At 52.9% G+C, this 12,370-nt stretch overlaps 2 protein-coding genes across 2 annotated transcripts; both read right to left on the bottom strand.

Moving 5' to 3' along the window:
- Window positions 1-339: 339 nt before the first annotated feature.
- On the bottom strand, window positions 340-4,779 carry GJB4 (gap junction protein beta 4). Its single transcript, XM_003937535.3, has 2 exons — window positions 4,601-4,779; window positions 340-3,443 (listed from the first exon to the last, which is right to left on the bottom strand). Exon 2 carries the CDS (start codon window positions 3,120-3,122, stop codon window positions 2,322-2,324), a length of 801 nt encoding a protein of 266 aa, XP_003937584.1. The 5' UTR covers window positions 3,123-3,443; window positions 4,601-4,779; the 3' UTR covers window positions 340-2,321.
- A 1,164-nt stretch (window positions 4,780-5,943) lies between these two features.
- GJB5 (gap junction protein beta 5) lies at window positions 5,944-9,409 on the bottom strand. The gene is made up of 2 exons (XM_003937539.4): window positions 9,256-9,409; window positions 5,944-7,180 (listed from the first exon to the last, which is right to left on the bottom strand). Exon 2 carries the CDS (start codon window positions 7,154-7,156, stop codon window positions 6,335-6,337), a length of 822 nt encoding a protein of 273 aa, XP_003937588.3. The 5' UTR covers window positions 7,157-7,180; window positions 9,256-9,409; the 3' UTR covers window positions 5,944-6,334.
- Window positions 9,410-12,370: the final 2,961 nt, after the last annotated feature.

Raw genomic sequence — 12,370 nt, 5'->3', positions numbered from 1 at the left:
AATCCCTGCCTCTGGCTCTGCTTCCAGGGAGCCTGCCCTAAAGATGAGTGACCTCGATCTTATGTCATAATCAGGGGTGGGCATGGAGGCTACCTGTGGACCACAGGGGACACAGCTCCTGACAACCTCAGCAGATTTGTGTGGGCTGGAAGGGTTTCTTCCCCTTTCTAGATCCAAATTTGCTTACCTAAAGGTGAGACCTTTATACTAGCTCTAGTTAAAGCAACAACAAAAACAAAATGAGCAAACAGATACTTTGCTGAACTCCGCAGGCTAGGTGTGGTGGAAGATTCAGATAAAAAAGATGGGGTTCCTTCCCCGAAGCAGCTCACAGACTACTCATCTCACAAACATTTATTGAAGGCAATAGGGACCTGGATGACTCAGTGACCTGCCCATAAAGGGCTCACAGACTGAGAGGGAGACACTCAGGGGAAGTGACAATTCCAATTTGAGGAGAATGGCAGAGGAACAAGCGAGGCTGGTACTTGGAGAAATGGGTAAAGTTGTCCTAGAGGTTCAAGGGAGGGTCGCCAGAGGAGGTGGGAAGGGCATTCTAGCCAGAGGGAATAGTGTGACAAAGGCACGAAGAATGACACCATGTGATGTGTCTGCCTGGGGGAACCACGGGCCCTTTGATATTACTGGCAGGTAGAAAGGAGAGAGGAAGCTGGAATGAGGTGGGGAGGTCAGCGGGGGCCAGGTTCAGGGCATGGGGCTGGTGATGGTGGAATAATTTTTTTTTTTTTGAGATGGATTTTCACTCTTGTTGCCTAGGCTGGAATGCAATTGCATGATCTTGGCTCATCACAATCTCTGCATCCCAGGTTCAAGCAATTCTCCTGCCTCAGCCTCCAAGTAGCTGGAATTACAAGCATGCATCACCATGCCTGACTAATTTTGTATTCTTAGTAGAGATAGGGTTTCTCCATGTTGGTCAGGCTGGTCTTGAACTCCCGACCTTAGGTGATCCTTCCGCCTCGACCTCCCAAAGTGCTGGGATTACAGGCATGAGTCACCCCACCTGGCCGGTGGTGGAAGAATTTTTAAAGCAGGAGGAATGACATGGTCAGTTGCATAGACAGATGAATCACTCCATCCTGTAGTGGAGGGCAGATGAGGGAGGTCTAGTAGGTGGTGAGGTTGTAAGGAGAGGAAGAACAGATTCAGGTAGCATTAACGGTCTGGAGTCAGTGGGATTTGGTGTCAGTGGGGATGTGGGGTGTGAGGGATAAGGATGACAGGACTTCTCCTGGCTTGGGCAGCTGGGTGAGTAGCTGTGCCCTGTATGAGATGGGGTGGGGCATCTTCCAGGAAGCAGGTAGTGGGGGAGGTGATGAGGTCAGCTTGGGAGTGGCCAAGTATGAGATGCCTGGGGGCTTCCCAGGGAGTTGTCTAGTGGGCATTTGGGGGCCTTGGAGGCATGTTAGAGTGGAGGTGTGGCTCTGGGAGTTGCTGAAGTCTGAGTGGTGGTGGGGTGGGGGAGTATGGGATGAGGTTGCTCGGGGAAGTGGTATCAGTGAAAAAGAACGTGAAATTCCATAGACTCCAGGATCCAGGAGGGACCTGTCAGCTCCGACACTCTCAATGGACCCTGGCCTGGAGGATGTGCCTCCTGGGCACCTTGATAGACCCCCATCCCTGGCTTGCTCTCAGCTCCACCCCTCCCACTGTCATAGGGGACTCACCTATTTGGGACCTGTGCTGGGCAGGGCTAGGGAGGCCTGACCCACGCTCATTCCTGTGATGGATGCTCACTGAGAACCGACTCCTGCTGGGCACAGGGTCTCCTGGGATTTCTCTCCTCCCAGTTTGGTCAGCTGGTTGCAGAACCCAGAGGCCCCTGGAGTAGCCTCTGCTTTTGGGCACTCCCCACTGCATCCTGGGGGCATACTCTGTGTGTATTGGGGGGTGATGGGTGAGGCTGGATCTGAGGTTCTGGTGCTCAGGTGCTCACCGAGTGGTCTCAGCCTCCTCTCTGAGGTCCGTCTAACCCCCCTTCCCCCATTTTCCTATCCGCGACTCCCCACCTGGTCTGCAAAGTACTGGGAAAATCATATTTATTAAGAGGTTTGACATACACTATTACCATATACAAAATCTTCACTAGCCATCAACCTCCCTCCCCTGAGGCTTAGGACCCAGGGACCAAACTACCTCCACCTCCCGCATTGACCCCTGGGTGAGCTTCCTGAGCCCCCACAGCCACCTTCCTCACCACTCTGCTATGGCAAGGATGCCACTGCCCTTTCCTGTTTTCCTGGGTGGCCTCATGTATGGGGCAGGGGGCACCTGGTGATCCTATCTGGTGATCTCGCAGGTTACGGATACCCACCTGCATCCATTGGGGCCGACCCGGCCTTCATGAGGACAGAGTTCCCATCCTCAGGGTGCCCTCCTTGGGGGAGGACATATGGTGGGCACGTATCAGGTAGGCGTTCCCGGCGCCGAGACCGCCGGTGCCTGGGGCCGAAGATCTCCATGCACCTCTTGCCCACCAAGTAGAAGACCTCACTGAGGTTGAGCAGGATGCAGATGGCAGCTGTGGTCACCATGAAGTAGGTGAAGACCTTCTTCTCTGTGGGCCGGGAGATGTAACAGTCCACAGTGTGGGGGCAGGGCTCCACGGAGCAGGCCACCACGCGGGGCATGTCGTAATCCTTGTAGAGGCGGTGGAAGATATAGAGGAAGCCGGTGTCCACGGCAGCCTTGAAGATGAGGCTTAGCAAGTACGTCCACCACAGCCCGCCCCGCTTCTTGCTCGGATTGTCATACAGGGACGGGGCATTGGGCCCGTGTTTCAGGCGGTACTTGCGCTCGCGTTCCTCGCGGTAGGCCACGTGCATGACCACGAGCAGTGAGGGGCACGTGACCAGGATGAGCTGCAGGGCCCAGAGGCGCACGTGGGACACAGGGAAGAACTCATCATAGCAGACGTTGGGGCAGCCAGGCTGCTTGGTGTTGCAGACAAAGTCCTTCTGCTCGTCGTCCCACACCTCCTCGGCTGCCACCACGTACACCAGCACGCGAAAGATGAAGACCACAGACAGCCAGATGCGGCTTAGCGCTGTGGAGTACTTGTTCACGCCACTCAGGAGGCCCTGCAGAAATGCCCAGTTCATGCTGGCTGTGTCCTGGGTACTGCACGTGGATGGTCTACACCTGGGTGCCACCCACCCACTCAGACCTTGGGAGCCTCAAGGTGTGGGGGGACCTGGAGATGGGCACCCTTAATGCCGGTGTGATTGACAAAAGCGTTTCACAATCTCTGTGTCGTCATGTCCTCACTCCCATTGACTTGGTAGGGTAGGGATTGCCCGTGTCCCCGTTTCACAAAGAGTAATGAAGGCCCAGAGATGCCCGCCCAAGGCTCCACAGATGGAAGTCACAGAGCTAGTCTTGCACTTTGGTCTTCAGGTTCCAAAATTAGGGTCTATTTTATTCTACAAAGTAATAGATACATGTGAAGACAAGCATCCTGCATGGATGTGCCAGCCAACCCCTCTTACCCCAAGTTTCAGCCCACGACTTCTAGAGAGATGGTAGGAAGGTTTGAATTGGACGATCTGCTTTCCCATCAGCTGCCAGGGCTGGGCCAGGGCAGGAGGGATAGGAGCGTATCCTTATCAGTTGTCAGATCCGTCCCACTTTTACTGAACACCAACGGGAGCCTGACCCTGTGCTGGACACATTCACATCAGCCCCTCGGTAGATCCCATAACAATCTTCATTCTTACTCCTTGGCTCTGGCTCCAGGAAGGTTCTCAGCCCTGGCATTCCTGCCCAAACTAAACAGAGGTGCTTTGGAATCACAAGGACCTGACATCCTCCCTGCTAACCCATGTATTGGTACTAGGGCCTGAGGGCTGACTGTCCTGACCACAGTGGGTTCCTCTGGAATTCCAACCATTCCAGCTTTAGGAATAAACTGGGGAAGGGACCCAGGATGGATTCTGGCGTGGTCTGCACCCCCCATTTACTTTCTCTCAGGGGCACCCCCTCCTCTGTCCACTTAGTGGCTTTTTGCTAGCCAAGTTTCCATTATTTCTTTCCAGGCCCCCGTCCTATGGACTCCGACCTCCACACTCCCTTGTCTGAAGTCCCCATCAGGTCCCACCTCCAGCCCTCCCCTCCTCCTCTCCTTCTCCCTCCCCAACCCCAAGCCCTGATTCTGCTCTCAGCCTCGTCAGACATTGTGTGCCTGGGACATTTTCAGAGAAAGAGGCATCACCTGATCCCAAATTATCTATTTACCAGTCTTATTTTTTTGCCAGACTGTCAGCTTCTAGAGGGCAGACTCTTTACCTCTGTCTCCCTAGGACCCAGCACTGGCCTGGCCCAGTGAACACACAAGAGATGTTTGTGAAACTGAACTGAAACCCATTTCTTCCTGATCGTTCCTCTTCCCTGGTCTTCTGTACTCCCTTAGGTCAGGCAGGACATTCCTTCTCCTCCTTGGCACTTCCCTGAGATCCTCTAGGGACCCCCACCCTCTGGCTCCCTCCCTAAAGCCCAGCCCACAGCCTGAGGTCCACTGGATATCCTCAGCTCAGTTGGCTGCTGGCTTCCTGGCCAGCCTCCTGCCCTATTTGGTCCTCACCCTTGTTGGTTCCAGTAGCAGCTCCCTTGTCCTTGGGCTTGTCCATCTGCCCCAGGACCTCCCGGAGGCAGCTTTTGTTACTCACTCTCCTGCTGGGTGGGGTTTACTGGGCCAATGAGCCAAGCGAGAGTGATTGGGGTGGGCAGGCAGGAGGGCGGACTTCCCCGGGCACATATTCAGAGCAAACACCTGCGGCTCTTCTCTCCCAGCCCACGCCTCTTCTCTAGCCTGGCTGGGCATGGCTGGGCCTGGCTCCCAGGCAGGGAGGTATGTGGGTGAGACTGCTCTGTGGGGCTCAGGAGCCTGATATCATTATGCCCAGGCCTGGGACAGCACCAGTGGGATTGACCCCGTCCCCTACCCATTGCCTCCTTGCCCCACCTCCCTGTCCTTAAGCCTCTCTCCTGGCCTTTTCCTGGGAAGTCTGATTCTGCGGTCCTCAGCAGCTGACATCTATGGAAAGGGGCAACCTTAATTTAGTGCAGGAATGCATCCCACTCTGGTGGTGGGGATATTTCTGGGGACTGGAGCTGGGGAAGCTCTTGGATTGTGTAGGGGATGGGAGCGATCAGCTATGACTTTTCCAGACCAGGGCACCCACAGCCCTGGTGGAGGCAAGGAATGCAGGTTGGCAGCATGAAATGCTCCAGTTGGCATGGGGCCAGGCACAGCGTTGCTGTTGGTCCCCTGTGGGCTGGGGCCTCTGGGGTCCTGAGGAAGGCCTCCAGGGAAGACAGAGTGTGACTGTGCAGATGCTAGTGGGTGACCTGGGACCTGTGTCCCGGCTGGGATGATGAAGTTGAATGTGCAGCTAGGGAGGGGCCTTCTGCTTCGTTTCCCACAGGCATTTATCGAGCACTTCCTAATACCAATGATTAACATTTATGTGTCCTTTTCCAGCTGGCTAATCCTGTCCCAGCCATGAGCTCATCAGTCCTCAGCACAGCCCCACAGGCTATGGGAAAGTCACTTCAGCTTCTCTCCAAAATGGGTTAATAATATCTATTAATAATACCTATTAACCCATTTTGGAGAGAAGCAGAAGCGACTTTCCCAGAGCTGCAGTGGAACTTGGAGTTGACGCAGGCATTCTGAGTCCATGAACCTCCCACTGCAACGTGCAGCTCCTCAAGGACGGAGCTCCATTCTCTCTGCAGACAACCCACAGGCCTAAACTTGCCATGGGGGATAAAGGCTAGAAGGGAGCATGAGCAAGTAGCGTGTCCCCTGGAGTACTGGACGGCTCCCTTTCTGGAGGAGAGGAGGCTCCTCCTCAGGCTGGATCAAGTGCAGCCCTTTGTAGGGGCAGAGAGATTGACATAATGAACGTATGGGGGTCACAAAGGCCGCACAACCAGACAGGCCCTGGAATCAGCAAACGAGTTGACTTTTATTAAGCCCTGACAGTGGGCCACACACACAAAGGTGCCTGCATGTGTGTTCTTCTATGAATCCCCCTCCTCCTTCCTCCAGCCCTGTGCAGTAGCCCTCACAATCTCCATTCTACAGAAAAGGAAACTGAGCTATAGAGTGGAGGGGAGCTGGCCCATGGCCATCCAGCTGGGGCAGGTGGCTGGAGGGGAGGACTAGGAATTGGATCCCAGGCTGTTGGAACCCTCTCTCCTGCCTGCCCCTACCTCACGGGTTAGCGTCCCCACTCTCAGGCTGAACCTGTGAGAGATGCTAGAGCCTCCCCATCCAGGCCCAAGCTGCCAACCCAGTCTGGGCAGCCCCTCAAAGGATGGTTTTCTTCACGTGGTCTCGAGGGTGGTCCGGTAAGAGAGGAGGATGACTGTCTGAAGCCAGAAAGATGAGGTCGCCTGAAAGGAGGTCATCCTGTTTGCAGGGAGAGGTGGCGCCGTGTGGGTGATGGTCTGTGCACATGGCTCGGGCTTTCCTTGCTGCCAGGCACTCGTGGCACCTCTTGCTCACCAGGTAGATCAGCTCCACGAGGTTGAGCAGGATGCAGATGGCTGCTGTGGCTACCATGAAGAAGGTAAAGATGTTCTTCTCTGAGGGCTTGGAGATGAAGCAGTCTACTATATTGGGACATGGATCTGCATGGCACTTGACCACAGGAGGGAGGATATATTTAGGGTAGAATGAGTGGAACACATAGAGAAAGGCGATGTCCACGCTGGCCTTGAACACCAGGCTGCAGACATACGTCCACCAGAGCCCACCCCGCTTCTTGCCGGGGTTCAGGTAGAGGCGCCCACCATCTTCCCCATAGGCTTCTCGGTGCCTCTTCTCCTGAAGCTCCCGATAGGCCACGTGCATGACCACGAGCAGCGAGGGACACGTGACCAGGATGAGCTGCAGGGCCCAGAGGCGCACGTGGGACACGGGGAAGAATGCATCGAAGCAGACGTTGGAGCAGCCAGGCTGGCGTGTGTTGCAGTCGAAGTCCTTGTGGTCATCACTCCACATGCGCTCGGCTGTCACCAGGTACACCAGCACACGGAAGATGAAGACCAGGGACAGCCAGATGCGCCCGAAGGCTGTGGAGTACTTGTTGACCCCACTCAGGAGTCCCTCAAAGATCCCCCAGTTCATGGTGGACCCAAGCGTCGGCTGCTGCTGCAGGGAAACGGTAACAGTGATTTCCCACATTTATAAAATACTCGCTCTGAGCACTGTGTAGAATTATGTCACCACCCTTCCTCCTCACCACCACTACAGCTATGTTCTACTACTGTCCCCATTTTATAGAGGGAGGAAGCTGAGGTTTAGAGGCATTATACAAGGTTACACAACTATTAGTGCAGAGCTGGGATTTGAGCATAGGTAATTAAGCCCACAACCCAACTCTTACCCATAAAAGTAGATGAGGGCAGGTCCAGGGAGCCACTGATTTCTCCCAGGGCCTGAGGCTCTGGCACATTCTGCATGCTTGCTCTGTTCCAACCCTGGCCCTCCTCCTCAGGGGGCTGAGCCTTGAGATGGCTTCTCCTCTCCTTTCTGAGCACTGTCGTCTCTTCTCAGACAGCTCCCTCCCCAGGGGAACCTGCTCTTTTTTTTTTTTTTTTCCTTAGCTCAGGGATGGGACTGGAAAGGAGGCTGGAACCTTGCTCCCAAGCCCCAGTCTGGTCTAACACTCTGTAATTAGCCAGGGAGAGTCCTGCTCAAGTGCCACTCATTTGAAACATGGCCAATGTGATCCAGCTGAAAGATACAGTAGGCAGCAATACATTCTCTTCATATAGTAGGCTTCCTAGAGTAGCCTGTATTCCAGTGTTTCCCAAACCAGTGTTCCCTGGAACCCTGTCCCATAGGTTGTCAGTAGAAGTGAGAGAAGAGGATTCTGTATCAAGAAAAGTTGGCAAATGTCAGGTTTAGTAAAGTTAAATAGCTCAGCTGTGCTAATAAATTCACTAATACATTTACCAAAAGAGGTATGAAATATGTGGCATTGCCCAAACTCCTTTGCCCACAGAAGACCTTTTCCTCCTGACATAACTTTGATCATCTTATGGGACAGCCTTTCAAGACATCAAGTGGGAAACGCTGCTCCTGTCAGTGCTGCTGGTGAATGTGGCCTGATGAACTCACAGAATCAGATTCACCTCCATTTAAGGACCATGACTGCTAGGCAGAATAAGGGATGCCCACTGCCTCACCTGCAAGCCCTCTGCCTGATTCCTGGGCATGGGGGTGTATCCACCAAGATCCATGAACTATGGTTTCAACTGACTGTGCACCCTGGGACTCCAAGGAGCCTGTCTGCATAGCCACTAAAGGGCTCGTGCTGCCCTTCCTGTGCTGGCCCAGGCTGAAGCTCTCCAGGCTGTCTCAGCCTCTGCAGGACCACCTGCAAAGCAGCGTCGTGTTGACAGCCAACATCCATGAAATATTCATGCCGTGCCAGGCACCACTGTAAGTTCTTTGCATGAATCAAGACATTATTCCTTCAGAGCAACCTTAGGAAGGGGCAGGATATTTTTTATTCCCAATTTACAGATGAAGTAAGAGGACCACAGAGGAGTTAATTAACTCACACAATGTCACACAGCTAAGTGGCAGAGCTAGGATTTGAACCCAGGCATGCTGGTTCTAGAGCCCACCCTCTGGGAACTGCCCAGCCTTAGGCCTCAGACCCTTTCCTCAAGCCTCGATGAGCTGCCTGCCTGTCTGTGTGCAGATTCTGTCCTTCACCTTGTGTGTGGCTTCTGGATGGCTGGGGGTACTTTTGCCCCTCACCCTGTTTCCATACCACCTGCCACTTAGGTGGGAAGTGAAGGGGGGCTCTGCTCTGAATCACCGGCTTGCATGCTCAGCCCTGTCTAAGGTAGGCGGGACTCCTGGCAGCTTCTCAGGGAACACCCAGGGAGGCCCTCGCCCTTACCCCCCAGGGGCTTTCACCCAGCCCATCCCTACTTGGGGGTGGCGGGGGTGAGGCGGGGCTTTGCAGGCCCAGGCAGAGCTACCCTGCCTGCCTAGCTTCCGGCCTGGCCCCCTCTTAGCTTGTCTCCCACTCAGTTCCTTGCTCCCACCTTTGCCCGGCTGGGGAGAGCTGGAAGAACCCAGAGCCCCTTATTCCTCCACCATCAGGACCCAGGGTGGCAGATGTGTCCAGGCGGCCCCCCTTCCCCCTCCCCACCAGAGAAGTATCCTCCTGCCACGGGGCAGGACACATTGGACACAGATGCCCTTACCTGAGTGGCTACTCCTTAGGGCTCTCCTGGCTCCTGGCAGCCGGCAATAGGACTCAGCAAGCAGGTGGAATTTCATATCCAGAACTGGGGAAGGTTTTCGGAGAAGCCCATTGAATCCGGTTCCCGTTCCCGGGAGATAGCCTGCTGAGTGTGCCGGCCCAGCCCGGGAAGAGGAGGAGCTGGGGCCTGCACTGCCATTGGCTGGGACCCAGCTTCCCCAGACTGCTTCTGATGAGGGCTCAGGAAACAGGGGTTCACTGAGCCTCGAATCCTGTTATCCTCTCAGGAGAGCCGCAGGTCCACTCTGACTCCTGCTTGTGTTGGAGAAGTGGAGGCCTGTCCTGCACTCTCATTCCTCTTTGGAAAATTTCCGATGTTATTTCTTGGGACTCCTCTGGCTTGCATGGGCTGCTCTCCAGGCTCCCCTCTTTCTGATTGATCCTCGGTGGCCTTCCATTCTCATGGCCCCAGTTGCCTTTGGAAACTCCATGCGTTCCAGACTCTGTCTTGGGCCCACGTGCTTTTGTCCTTTCAAGTGCCATTTACCTGGACACCCTTCTCCCAGCTTTCTCCCCATCTGGCTAATTCCTCCAAGAAGTTGTAGGAGTTGCATCTGGAACCTCACACCCTTGGATCTACACTTGATCTTAGCCAAAAGGCCGAGAAGTGATACACCCTTGGATCTAGTACCTCACGCACCTGCATCTTCACTCCAGGTCCCTATATCTGGAGTCTCAAACTCTTGAACCTGGAGTTTGCACTCCTGCATCCAGAGCCCCACATGCCTGCATCTGGAGTTTACATGGCTGTAGCTTGCTTTCACACCCCTATATTTGGAGTTCACACTCCTGTATCTGGGGTTCGCATCCCTGTATCAAGGCCTCACACTCCTGCATCTGAAGTTCACACCCCTGCATCTTGAGTTCACACCCTGCATCAGGCCTCACACTCTTGCATCTGGAGCCCCACACCCCTGCACCTAGAGTTCATGCCTTGCGTTGGAGTTCACACCCCTCATCTGGGCCTCACACCCCTACATTTGGAGTCCACACTCCTGCATCTGGAGCTCCACACTGTTGTTTCTAGAGTTCACACCCCTGAATCTGGGCTCCACATTCCTGCATCTGGAGCCGCACACCCGGCTAGTAGAGTCCACACCCATACATCTGGGCCCCACACCCCTGTGTCTGGAGTTCACACCCCTGCATCCGGGCCCATACCCCTGCATCGGGAATCTCACAGTCTGGATTTGAATCTCATCTCTGCTAGTTTTTGATCTGGGTGGTTCACTTATGTTCTCTGTACAAAGAGACATCCCACATCTGTGATGTGGGGAGTTGTGAAAAGACAGTGGGTGCCACACAGTGTAATGGTTGCATGCAGAGACAGCGACCTGAATCCCAGCTCTGCCACTTTCTATGTGATGCCTCGCCTTCTCTGTAAAAGTGGGAAAAGAACAACACCTACCTCATAGGGTGGATGCATGAAGTAACCCAGCCTTAGGGGTAAAGTGCCTGGCACAGTGCCTGGCACAAGGGAAGCCCTGTCCACAGTTGCCTGTATTGCATGTCAACTGCCCAGCACAGGTCTGCCACGTGTCCTCAAAAAAATGTTTCTCCCACCCCCTTTTCCTTATTCCTAGGCCTTTTCTTTCTGAGATACAGGGAAGGCAGAGGAAAAGGGAGGGAGAGAGACGTACTTACTAGACAAAATCTCATTTGGATGCATGTTGTCTTTGGGTTTAAACGGCCAAATGCAAGCCAGACAGGAACCGTAGGAGAGGTGGAGAAGGTGGGTGGGGGCGCCTGGTTTCTCATTAGTGCACAGACACAGTCTGTTGGCCTAATTAACTTCCAAGGTGCCCTGTATCAGGAGGTCATATGGGGTCAAGAGTCAACAGACAAAGTGTCCAGGAGCCACAAACACCACATATCCACAAGCAAATGCAACACAGCTTCACATGTGCTTACTCTTATACACAGACCACACTTATGGGCACAGTGATGCACGCATATGCAGCAGTGGCTTTATTTTATTCACTGCTCTACCCCTTGTGTCTAGAATGGTGCCTGATATCTTGTCCAGTTATGCATCAATTTATGTTTATTGAATGAATGATGTGTGAAATGCACATGCCCTAGAGAGAGTCACATACATCTATATTGCTTCATGCTCTTTCCAAAAACCTGTTGCCAAGTACAGGAGAGAGGAGCCTATAAAGAGATCAGTTACAACATTATGAGAAGTCCTATTAAAGACATATAATAGAGAAGGGAGTTTTAAGTTCTGCCAGAGGGAGAGCCAGAGAAGGTAACATTTAAGCTGGGTCTTGAAGGATGTATAGGAATTCACCAAGAACAGATGCCGAGGAGGGGTCTTTGAGTCAGTGGGTACACAGAGTGCAGAGGACCTTTGTGAAAGACAATGGAAAAGCAGTAGAGAGTGGGCTGGGCAGTGGTGGGGGCATCACTTGACAAGGTGCCTGGAAGGTCAGCAAAGACCTTCTAGGCCATGAAGGACCTGGAGTGTCATGCTAAGGAGTTTGAATTTATCTTGGGCACAGAGGGAGGTGTGAGGGAGTTCTTTTCTTTTTAAATTTTTTACCTTTCATATGGTGCTGAGGCAGGGGGTAGTTCTAAAAAAGGAAGAGACATGGTCAGATTGGTACCTTTGATTCTCATTATTCAAGGTAATTATATTCTATAAGTCACCATGAACACCAAATTAGTGAATATGGAAGCATTCTTCCTAGAGGACATATGAGGTTAGGTTCCTGCAAGCTTCTGTTTACAACATGGTTATCAACTGATCAATACAGAAGTCTGTTTTATGTGTGTTTCTGAAGACACTTTATTTAATGTATATTGATGACTTACTAATATTGAACTAATAGCCAACATCATTGTAACTCATGACTGAATGAAGCTTGTTGAACCATATTTTTTTTTTCCATAAGGCTCATCATAGCCTTCGTGTGCTTAAGAACACTAGATGGCGCTTCAGCATTATAATCGGGACCATTTTAAACAGCAAAACCCCAGCAAAAAGCAAGAAATGAGAAAAATATGGCACTCAATAGACCTCCAATAGAACATGAGTTTATAGTATTAGAGCT

The sequence above is a fragment of the Saimiri boliviensis genome, chromosome 11, assembly GCF_048565385.1.
Source record: "Saimiri boliviensis isolate mSaiBol1 chromosome 11, mSaiBol1.pri, whole genome shotgun sequence".
In the NCBI taxonomy this organism is placed as follows: Eukaryota; Metazoa; Chordata; class Mammalia; order Primates; family Cebidae; genus Saimiri; species Saimiri boliviensis.
This window is presented reverse-complemented; position numbering and strand designations above follow the sequence as displayed.